The following is a 12,306-nucleotide window of genomic DNA, read 5'->3' as shown; positions in this document are numbered from 1 at the left end:
ATCGTAAGGCTTACCAACTGATAATGCAGACAAAAAAATAAATTTTTGCTGAAGGATTTTAAACAAATATGAGTATGTAGACTAAATTTGCTCATTATGGTCGCCAAATAAGTAAATTATATCCTAAACGGCTGCTACTATTAAAAAATACCAATGCCACGAGGTTAATACTACATTCAATAAAATGTCTAATTACGTGAATACGCTGTAATAAATTTCATTCAAATCGTTCAACGTAATAACGAGCGTTCAAATAAAAACGTGGTCGAAGTTGGCTCTGACACATTGGACGTAGGGAGTAGATTATAGCGACCAACTTAACCTCATTTCTCAACAAGCTGTATAGCAGCTGTCAGTTTCAATAACGTTAATGACTATATAACTTTATTTTAAAGAATAATCGTGATAACAATAAGAAACAATTAAAGGAGAACAAACGCAAATCTTTTTTTAACACTGTGTGGCAGGTACCGACTGATACTCCCACCATTTGTGATAAAACACGTACAGAAGTTCTTGGCGCATTTTCCATTATTTGTTGGACATTTTCTTTTAATTCTTCAGTCCGCTTTTTAGGTCGGCCGCTTCCTTCTTTTCTTGTTACACTGCCCGTTTCACGAAAAACATTAACACAACGCTGAACTGCACTTTGAAAAATTTTGTACTCAACAACGCCGGGAAATTGATTTTGAAATTCTATGAAACATTCCTCAATAGAATACTTCCATATTCCATCAATCTTGCGTCCATTTCTAAAGTAGGACTCTATGATAAACACTTTTTGTTCTTGAGAAAACACCATTTTAAACGCTTTTTAAAACGAAAATATTCAAATTGATAGCGGCGATATAGCGCTTTGACAGATGACGTTTAAGTTCATTTGCTATACGCTTCGCCCTACGTCCAAATTTTCAGAACCAACTTGACCACGTTTTTATTTGAACGCTCGTTATAAAGATATGACCGAAAATATTTTTTTTTTGGAAAATTGAACACCCTGTTTCTCGAAAACCACATCTTCCAGGAAAAAAGTTTATAGAGCAAACTCTACTTATTTTTTGGCAACTAATCTATTCCTACAATTTCTGTACTTAAAGTGGAATCAATCTATATTTAAAGGACGAAAACTAAATAAAATGACTTGTACACTTATTATTTTTGTTGCTAGAGTTGAAGAAAAATTGTTGTGAAAGTGAATTTTAAGTTATAGAAGCTAGTAAGCAAGTATAATAAAAAAAAAGAAAAACTAAATGTCATATATACCTATGCAAGTACAAAAAAAACTGATATGTCTATTGAATCTACCATACCACCATTATTAAAATAATTATGTACTTTCTTCTATTGCGGAAGAACTTTATTTTGCCTTTATATGGGTATTTAACTATTTATTATAATATTCAGTGATAACTTCCTCACATCTGTTTCTTAATCAGAACGTCAAGTGACTAGCGGGATTAAATTGCTACGGAAGTGCTTCATTTTCTGTGCTTCCTTTATCGCTATTAGGCTTAGAAATAAAAATTCGCGTGTTATCCGATGTTGCTTCTAAAAATGTCTTCCATACTTATCAAATAATTGTATTAAAAATAGTGCAGCCTTGGAAATCGCCTCCAGTCGTTGCTTTAGATTCCAATGGCATAGCAATATTATTTGTCACACATGATATTTACAAAAAAAAAAAATAGTTGTTTAGTGTTTTAAGTAGCATTTTATCCATGCAAGATGTTTAAACGCGAGAACGGAGTTCGAGCGTTTAATATTCTTATGTGGATAAAAGGAAATTAAAACACGAATGCAATACAACGTTTTATCCATAATCACATCACAATCATAACATATTTGGGGAGAAGAATTATTAGAATTTAATAAAACAATACTTGCACGACATGATATTTCTTACTAGTACTCAATGAAACGTCGTAGGTTTTGTTATACTTACTTATTATCAATTTATTTAATAAACAGTTCTATCTGAATTTGCTAAAAATGCAAGAAAGTAATTGTGTTCCTGTGTCTGTTTTTGAAGAAGCTCAAGAAGCAATTTTCAATTTATTGCCAGCGAAATCCAGGGAACATTAAGAAACAGTGTTCGCCGAATTTAACGAATGGAGGGAAAACGGAGAGTAATGACAAAAATGAAGAAGTCATGCTATAGTATTTTTTAAATTTGAAGAGAAAATATGCAATTTCATCTATGTGGTCGAAGTATTCGATGTTGAAGGTTACTATAAAGGTCTACAAAAATATAACCATTGAAAAATATAACAAGCTTACTGCTTACCTGAAGAGTGAATCGAGAGGATACAAAGCAAAAAAAGCTGCAGTATTGGAAAAAGGACATATTGAAGAATCTTTAACTGGGGCTTCCGATAAAGAATATTTTCTAATGATTAAGGTAATATCTCTTTACATTTTACATGTTGTGAGGTATATAGTGAACTCTGAATTATTTTAGGTTGCACTATTAATGGGTGTTTCTGGTGCCTGTCGATGCTGCGAATTGACAAATTTGAAAATTAGTGGCAGTTACCTACTTGTTTCAGTACCTGACACCAAGACGGGCATTTCAAGAAAATTTACAATTATAGAAGTAGGATTTTGCGTGCATGCTGCTAAAATATGCAGAAAATATATTTGTCTGCACCCAATTCACCTAACACAGACAGATTCTTTTTAAGATACATCAATCAAAAATGTACTTGGAATCAACACATTGGCGAAGGTACCCTCAATAGTTGTTTCATTCTTGAATATCGCAAATCCAGAAGGATATACTATATACTGGCCAATATACAAGGTGCACTTCAACAACTTTACTGACCAATAAAGGTGCTGATCTTACAATCATCAAACGGCATGGTGGATGGAAGAATTCCTCTGTAGCAGAAAGTTATGTTGACGAGTCTATATCTAACAAACTTGATATTGCAAGGTAAATCCAAAGAAATTGTAGCTATTCCTTACAAGAAGAGACATTCGTAACTTGTGCAAATTCTTCACAAACTTCGGCAGATGTTATGCATTCCGAAACTGATGGCAACAATGCTACAAGGGTCGTTATTAACGGAAAGGAAGTTAAATGTGATAAAATAAAAAACGAAACGTCTATTACTATAAATGTTAATAAGTAAATAAATTAAGTTTGATTTATTATAGGTTTATTATTTTTTCATTATTCTACTATTGAAATAGTAACTTTATCCGACTAGTGGATAAAGTATTACTTTAGACGGTTCATATGTGGATAAAAGTCCGATTATAAGGTGACTATGTATAAAATATATTTTTTACTTTAGTTGTTTCTTAATATAATGATATTTTTACCTTGAGACAGTTTTTTTGTATATACCTATATCATGTGCGATACATTATTTGAAAAGAAATATTACGATTTTAAAATTCGAAGAAGATATAGCGATTTGCATTTAAGATTCCTTATTCCAAGTTCCTAATTTCGAATTTCATTCAACTTTAATTCTGTCTACTAAGTCTCTATGTGCGGAAAACCCAACTAGAAACAAGACAATGAGCGAAATCCAAATTTTCACCTATGTTCCGAATTCAATCGCCTAAGCTGTTCACAGTCGGAATACAAAGTTGAACTACATTTTTGCATTGTATAGCATTTGTAAAAACAAACTTTTTTCGATTCAGAACATTGTCAAAAATTTGTTGCTCAAGATCCAGACCAGCCATCTAGCCTCAAATCCACACATGACTTTCCGTTCTTCTGGCGAGGATAGTAAAGGATAAAATAAAAATCCTAAAAGATAAAAAAGTGCAAAAAGTGCTCATCAGAAGATTTAAACCATTTTGGAATAAATGACAGTCTTAGTCAAAATAGAGGTATGGGGAAAACAAACATACAAGCGAAATATTACTTTGGCTTATAAAAAAAAGAAAAATGTCACGCACGCCTCTCAATTCTACTTAATAAAACTGAACAAATCTTTTTACTTAATTGAAAAATTGTATTCATGTAACTGTATTACAGTAAAGGAGATATCGAGATTTAGTTTTCGCCATCCAATTTTCCCCCCAAAAAAGGTATAGAGCCTGTACATTTATTTTATTTTTATTTTATCATAGCAATTTTGCTCTTTCATTATAAGTTGGATTATGTTTTATTATTCTTTTAATATAGAAATACCTAAAAATTAAGAAGTTAATGTTATTGTAGCTCATATAATATTTTACACATCTAATATTAATAACTTTTACATGTTGCTACATCTCATTTTACTAATTCAGCCAAAATACTATGTTCTCCCTTAAAAGTTTCATAAGCAATGATAATTATAATGAAATGTACCTACTTAATTTCGATTACCGATGCGCTTTGTATAAAATGTTCAGTTTTAACCATCTCTTCCCCGAAAATATAACAAGTTTAATAAGTTGAGTTAAATATTATGAATACAAATGAAGTTATTTAAAAGGTTTTTTGATATTTGCATCCTTGATATTAAAATTTCAGACAAGAACCTGAAGAAAGTTTTAATTAAAATAATCCATAAAAATGAAGGACCATTTACATTTTACCAGAGTATCAGATGTAATTAGTTAAATACATTCATTGTATATGTATTAGGGTGGCCCAAAAGAAAACGAATATTTTTTTTCATGTCTCTTGTGAAAATATGTTAGTTTATCATGTTTTAAGAGCCCCCTCAAAAAATCAGCTCAAAAAATATTTTTTTAGAGGCCGCTCAAGATTTTTAAAAATTTCCAGTCGTCAAAAATTTATTTTTTTTTAATTTTTTTCTCGTTATTTTATCATTTCCTAGGTTGAAAAAAATCTTGATTCTGAAAATTTCAAATCGATATTTTAATTTCTAAAGGGCACTCATAATTATTTTAACTTTCAAAGTAGTGTACCTACCTATGTTTTCGAGGGACCTCTAAAAATAAATATCAACGACCTAATATTTTTTTTTATTGAATTTGATGAAAAAAAGGATAAAAATAAATCACGACACTTAAATTTTAAAAAATTAAAAAATTATAAATATTTGATACTCGCAGTGCGGTAGTAAATTTTGCCTCGAGAAATTTTTTTGAATGTCGTGATTTATTTCTATTCTTTTGTTCAATTTAAAGTTAAAATAATTATGAGTGACCTTTAGAAATTAAAATATAGACTTGAAATTTTCAGAATCGAGATTTTTTTCAACCTAGAAAATGATAAAATAACGAAAAACAATTTTTTTTAAATCAATTTTTGACGATTTTGGATATTTTTAAAAATCAAAAATTTTTTTTGAGCTGATTTTATGAGGGGGCTCTTGATGATAAAACATGATAAACTAACATATTTTCACAAGACACGAAAAAAAAATTCCTTTTTGGGCCACCCTAATAAAGTATTTGCAACTGATTTTTAAGGCATTAGACACTTTTTGATGTTAATTAAATGTTTTTCTCGAGATTATATTTTAGAAGATTTATAGTTTCACTTCTCGATGTATCAGATATCAGCTTAGACGATTTCTTTCGTGTCATATGCGTGTAAATGGGAAAACACGTTTATTATTTTCATATATCAGCTATTCCATTGTGTCTTGTATTGTATGGGCAGGATTGATTGACATCTATTTACAATTTTTTTGGTGATAATCGGCCAAAAATGAGTTTGATTAACGGTCTTTACTATGCATTTTTGTATAATTAAAATTACTTACCGTTTTATCTGGCTTTCATGAGTATAGGAGCACAGGAATCAGTATTCCTGTAGTAGGAAGGATTAAGGGATAAAAAGACAAAATAACAACTAGTGTGCTGTATACATACACATAGTTACATTACACTAAATCTAATTCAGATAGAATCAGTACATCAATGATTTTATACTTGATAACATTTTATAATTTGACAAAATATAGTTGTTGATAAATATAGCATAGAACATTTGTAATTATACCTCTTCTTAAAATCTTATTTACTATGTCATCTTACGGAGGAAGAAAGAATAATCCCGTGAATTATTTTTTGTCCCTCGATTACAATTGATAAAAATTAGACAAATACTTGCAATTCTTCAGTCTGGAATATAGTTGTTTTTTTTTATTATTTTATATATATTTTATTAAGCGTCACCATTTTAAACGTTATTCATCATTTTCATCGACACCATTGAGAGGCTGGATATCAAAGATACCGACAAAATGATACCGTAATAATAAATATAATTTTTACAAAAAAATATGATTCCTATAACGTAGGCGTCATGCTGGAAACGTGATCTTGATTAAAAAATAATTATACCCTCAACTGAACAACAGTTAATAAATCCTTTGAATATGCCAACACATATTAAATATTTCACGTTAACACATAGACAAAATATATATTTACATATAGAATATAATAATAGACGTATGCTGATTTTTCTTGGATATTAGAATATCAGTTATGTATCGATATTAGCACAAACCCATTTGTGGAATATATAGTTATTTTTACATGAATGTTGTGATCTTCCCCGATCCCAGAGGAAGAATCGTAGAACACTTCTTCGATCCAGGAAACCTGATGGATAACTTATAGATATGTAGAGAGATTAAAACATATAAGGTACTAGAAGGTACATGAATTGAAATATCTCGTCAAGTCAAAAAACATTGTGGGTACGCGATTATAAGCCACTCCCAATAGGGCTGGAGTATATTGAGCGTCGCTTATCATCCCGGCATCGTTTACTTCTCTTGGTTTTGGGCAGGAGTCGGTTGGGGGGGCAGAGCTTTGAGTATCGCGTGGACTTCTTCGGCCACAGCCGTGAGCACGAACTCGAACTGCTGCTTGGTGGCCACCATCCTTGGCCTCTGGTCTCTCAGGTGTTCCAGGGTAGCTGCGATGTCGATTTCCTTTGCTCCTTTGGCCATTCTACTGAGCACCATGTCGATGAGGCAGTACGTTCCGGTTCTACCGGCGCCGTCGCTGCAGTGGACCACTATGGGACAGGATCTGCCTCGGTATGATTTATTGACTTTTCTCCTGTGAAAAGAGAAATTGTACAATTTGGAAAAAAATCCTCACAATACGTTAGAAGTATTGCCGTTGCCAGAATTCCACGTCTTCCTTTAGACTCAAAAGAAAATGTGAAATTGGAAATTAGGCCCTCTGGCCGGCATTCATATGTGCTGTGTACCATGGCGTTCCTTGTGTTGAGTTCTACACACCGTTCTATCGACGTCCATATAAGGCATTGTTGTTTATTAACTTCGATATAATGTTTTCTGTGCTAATATATATTTTATTCTATTTAGATCTAAGATGCCCTCTAATTAAGTTCGTCAGCTTTCTCGAGAGCTTCGAGAGCAATAACAATGCACAGCGAGCAGTACACACAACAAATATAAATACCGGCCAGATGACTTGATATCCACTCAGAGTTTCTTGTAAAAAGTGCGACATATCTCTTGAAATATCAAGAACCCATTCGTCACTGCCACTCCAAAGATCCGTACTTACCTAAATTCTAACAGTGCCTTGGTAGACGCAGGTACTCCAGATTCTGGCCATGACAGGAAGTGGAATTGAGTCACAGTTCTCGTTTCGCCAGTCCGTACGTTCTTGAGATAGAAAGACCTGACCAGATAGTCGTCGCACCAGATATGCTCGCTAACCAAGTGAACCTCGTATATGTGGTACAGTTCTGATCCCTCCTCTGGCCAGTATCGATGACACATGGCCGCTCCTCCCTCTGTCAACCTGCAAACAAGACGCCTCAAACGTTAGACTGTGTCAACCTACTTTATATAGAAAGCATACAAACCTAGTCAACATTACAATAACCACGGCCCCCTGTTCCCAAATCAGTTGCCAAAAGTCTGGAGCGGTGTGCGGGAGAGGTCCTTGAGTCGCAATATAAGCTGGGTTTCTGGGATCGTGATCGGTGATACTAGAAGCGTTGATATAGTCACATCCGGATGCGTTGGACAATTCGTTCAGGACAACTCGTGCGTGATCGTATGGCACTATCTCTGGATAGCGGTTCTTGTCGACGTTCTCTTTCTTCAAGGCGATGGTGGTCTCGCAAGGTTCTGCTACGTACGCGCATAAAGCTACCCATTCTTGTTCTAGGCGGTCTTTGTTCTTTAAGTGGTCTTCCATGTAACTCAGAACCATATGACCTACAATAAAGCTTAGAATATAACTCCTTATCCACATTGTAGTATACTGTACCTGTTGAAATGTCCATATTATGCAAAGCTGGCTCCTCACTCCAAGAAGATGTGCTCGAGCGGCTGGATGGGCTTTGTTCCGATTCTCTAGACAAAGACGTGATTCTGCCATGAACTGTCTCACCAGGTGGTTGTCCTTTAGCCGCCATTCGCGACCTGCACAAGTCTTGGTAATCCTTGCTAGCTTCGGTATCTGGTCGATTTAACCCTTGCAGCTTCTCCTTCAACTTAATATGGCGTCTGATGAGGATTAGGAGAGCGGTCGCGATGATCATGGCCGCTAGGACTCCGCAGACCATAAATATGACTATGTAGAATTGGTTCTCGTTATTCAGTGCAGTGGTTAAAACGGTCTGCATTCTTGACTGAAAACGGAAACGTAAAAAATTGTAAAGTCAGAGGGAAAGATGGAGATTAAATCGCAAGCGAAGGAATGAGGAGTGGTTGATGAGGCAGCATTTATTACAGTGTAACTATTATTTGTCCCCCACTTACGGGCGAATGAAAAAGTCGTAGACACGCCATCTAGTGAATTTTAAATAAAGTCAATGTATGGGCGGGAGTAGTTAACAGTTTTGTTTTAGCACCATTTTTCTTTCCTCTCGAATAAATGCCCAAGCGTGTTTATTTTCTTTTACAAAACAATTTGCTAGATCTTCTTGATAGTGTGCTTCTTGTGATTCGACAAAATATACAGTTGATGGTGTGTCACCTCACTATGGTCCCTAAATATTAACGTTAAATATAAAACAACGGATTTACCGTTATGAATAACGTTTTGTAAATAACTGAAATGAAACAGTGATAAGTTGCGTTAGTAATGTTTACTTACTCTGTCCCCAATGCCAGCAGAATAGACTTCAACACCAGCAACTTCTTTCAGCTTCCCCTTTATAGCATCTAAAGTATATATATATATAAAAAATCAGATATAGCAACCACTCAAACTGATATGCAACTCACCGATTTTTTTAGCCACCTCACTTGCGTTCAACCCTCGACTGTTCTGTTTAACTCTAAACATTATCCACTTGGGACTGGCTCTAAAATAGAAAATTTGGAAACAATGCTAATTTAACTGACTTGTTCCTTACTCTCCCTCTACAAAAGCTGACGGTTCAATGTGCAGTAAGTTCGATATATTACTTATGATGCTCATTCCGTGGCTCCAGTCCCTGAAGTCGTTCTTGAATTCAACGTAGACGTAGTCCATTTCAGGGGCGTGCTTTGGGGGATCGTGTTCAGGGTCTGGATGAACCCCGCGAGGTTCTTTCTTCATCATCGAGGGAAGCAGAGTATTTTCGTCATCTATTTTGTGCATGAGTTTTTCCACTATAAAGACAGAAATTATTAGAATAACATTGTAAAATTATTGAAAGCTATATGTAAATTGCTATATTCGAAAACTTAAACTAAGTTTAATAAAAAAAATATTACATGTAAGACTATTAAGAGAAATTATTGGTTAAACTAGAAGTTACAGTTACCCTTTTGAGCAGATTCTGTTATTTGTGCGTCAAATGGAGGCCCGGGTTTCTTAACGTCCAGTCTTTCAGGTCTCTTGAACCCCAAATTGTACTTCTCCAAGAGTTTGTCAAGATTGTCTTTTAAAATGAGGCGGTTTTGATGTTCTGTGGTTGCATCTGCAATTAAATGCATTGTATTGCAACTGTTGTGTGTTCATTTGTCAAAATTAACACAGAAATTTGAAATATCACACCTTTGTATGAAATCGGAATTGGCTCCTAAATCCATTTCAACTTTTTGTGTTAACCTTGATCAAAGAATACCTGTGGAAGTGTAGAAGGGACATTGTGTATATCTACCTAAGAAATTCCTGTCTACAGTTGGACTCCAAACCACCCCGCCCTCGGTATAAACCCCAGGTCGTGGTCTAGTCGAGAACACCCTATCATTATTTTCCCTTTCCAGTTCCCTAAAAATTTCCCGTTCCGTCGGTACCTCGAAATTACGACTAGTCTTCCTTTCTCTAAAGATTTCCTCGTCCGGTGTTAGCGAATTGCCGCTCCCGTACTCAGTATTCTCATCATCCTGGCCTTCCTCTTCATCGATGTATACTCTAGATTCAGGAATGTCCTCCAAATCCTTGTAAGGCAAAATATCTCTGGACTCCCATCCAGCTCTAAAATTATCCGGGGTGTTGTAGTTCAAAGTAAACCTTTCCTGCGGCAAACTGTTCACGTATCCACTATCAGCTTCCAGCTGCTGCCTCAGCAAATCCTGGACGTCGTCCTCTCGAGCTGCCCTACGATCGAACTCGGCCAACAGTTCGCGCAGCTTCATGTAGTTTTCTGGGCTCAGGAATTTCTGGATTTCCCTGGGAGTCAGGTGCATGTCGTTGAGAAATTTGATTACCGGATACATTTCCGTCAGGTCTTCCAAAGTCAAGTAGTCATTTTGCTCTAAAAGCGTAGGTCTGTCGTTGATTATTCTGTTCGGTTGTGGGTAGTTTTGTTCGTATCGCTGCAGGAATTCTAACGAATCCGTTGCCCGGTTTGTAGGAAAATTCGCGGGGTCTTTGGGTTGGTCTTGGTATTGGGGTGAGGAGCGGTGGTGCATCTGGGGAATCCATTCCCTTTTCACGACGGAATAGGCGGCGTAAGGGTCCTCCATATCAACTGGAAGGTGAAAGAGATGTTACGTTTTTATTTGACGGGTAAATTATTCTCTGACAAGTTAATAGAAGGAACATTTTTGAAGTTTCATTTATTTAATAGACTGTTTTGGCTTATAGCAACATTTCAGCGTGCTTTTGAATGTTCGGTTTTCATTTTAATAGCTGCCTATTTATATCAAAATGTGGTACATTTTTTCCTGTCCTATATTGAGCCCTATCAAAAAAAGTTTCAGATAGTAATTGATTTATATCAATAAACCAGTGACATATTTGACGTCGTCTTGAGGTTTCAAGGTCAAACCAAGGTGCTACATGAAAATATTGGAACACAAGTGAAACACCCTATGTTTATGCCAATTCATACAGAACCAAATTTTACGTCCGAATATGGGGTTAGAACGTTGTTCCTGTATTTTTCTCTGAATAAATCGAAAAAATGCAATTGTAGATGAAATTGTTTCAAGAAAAATTTGTAGGATTTTGAATGACAAATTCGGTGGTACCTTTGGATTTGACCTTCACCACAAGTTGCAAGGTCAAACTAAGGTTAACTTCATGGAATACATAATTTTTATGTCAGCAACCGATATAATGCCAAATGTTATGTCGGAATCTGGGAACAAAAGATTTTTCTTGCGGGTCATTTGAAAGTCAAAATTTTAAGTAAAATTTTGAGTTTGACCTTCAATAATTCGATCTTGTCCAGTTATTCATGAGTTTGACCTCTAAATTATTTGCAAGGACATAATAGAAAGAACTACTCCAATATTCGGACGTTAAATGTAGCGCTCTTTCTTGGTTTGACCTTGACGCTTAAGGTCAAGATAAATCCAAGGTCACCAGCGTATTGGTTTCTTCATATCCTAAAACTTCTATCCGAATCTTTTTTCGAAACGACTCAGTTCTCAAAAGTTATCTACGGATTCGTGTCATTTTGAGATTGTTCATATACACGATATATGACCAACAGTTCACAATTTAGAATTTTTTAAATATTCGTCTTTTTTCGTATCCAATAATTGTGTGGACTATCATTATCATCATCATCATCATCATCTCATTAACTTCAAATATAAATATCTTTCTTATTATAAAACTTTTATTACCTATAGTGATTTTATTTAAAAATCGAAATGAATCGAAAACGCTCTGTATACTGTAAGTATTTTAAATAAAAAATATGACGAAAATGTAATACGTCAGTTTAACGGATTGATGTCGCTGTTATTAAATTGATATAATTCTATAGAATCAGCAAAGTAATTGTATAATAATTATTCATTATTGCCAGGACAATATCGCTTTCGCTTTGCATCTGACGGCCAAATATGGTGGGCGAACACATTAAGTGTAATTGAATTTTGAACAACCTACATACAAATCGATATCATTCATAATTTGGATTGTTATTCCAGCATTAATTGAAACATTTATGGAAAAAGCATGTATCCAATGAAATTAACCAAATGCGATTGGAAAGGT

At 34.7% G+C, this 12,306-nt stretch overlaps 1 protein-coding gene across 1 annotated transcript in view; it reads right to left on the bottom strand.

The window, feature by feature from the left end:
- Positions 1–5,767: 5,767 nt before the first annotated feature.
- LOC108914255 (receptor-type tyrosine-protein phosphatase N2) overlaps positions 5,768–12,306 on the bottom strand; it is a 33,764-nt gene continuing 27,225 nt past the window's right edge. Inside the window, exons 7-15 of the mRNA XM_018720031.1 lie at positions 10,013–10,825; positions 9,674–9,829; positions 9,281–9,518; positions 9,150–9,229; positions 9,019–9,086; positions 8,188–8,551; positions 7,778–8,135; positions 7,474–7,713; positions 5,768–6,996 (exon numbers count right to left, since the gene is read on the bottom strand). Coding sequence (XP_018575547.1) covers positions 6,699–6,996; positions 7,474–7,713; positions 7,778–8,135; positions 8,188–8,551; positions 9,019–9,086; positions 9,150–9,229; positions 9,281–9,518; positions 9,674–9,829; positions 10,013–10,825 — 2,615 coding nt within the window. The 3' untranslated portion in view covers positions 5,768–6,698. The remainder of the gene's footprint in view (positions 6,997–7,473; positions 7,714–7,777; positions 8,136–8,187; positions 8,552–9,018; positions 9,087–9,149; positions 9,230–9,280; positions 9,519–9,673; positions 9,830–10,012; positions 10,826–12,306) is intronic.

This window comes from Anoplophora glabripennis, unplaced genomic scaffold, assembly GCF_000390285.2.
Source record: "Anoplophora glabripennis isolate ALB-LARVAE unplaced genomic scaffold, Agla_2.0 scaffold16, whole genome shotgun sequence".
In the NCBI taxonomy this organism is placed as follows: Eukaryota; Metazoa; Arthropoda; class Insecta; order Coleoptera; family Cerambycidae; genus Anoplophora; species Anoplophora glabripennis.
The sequence above is the reverse complement of the archived record's forward strand: the minus strand, read 5'-3'. Positions and strand labels throughout refer to the sequence as shown.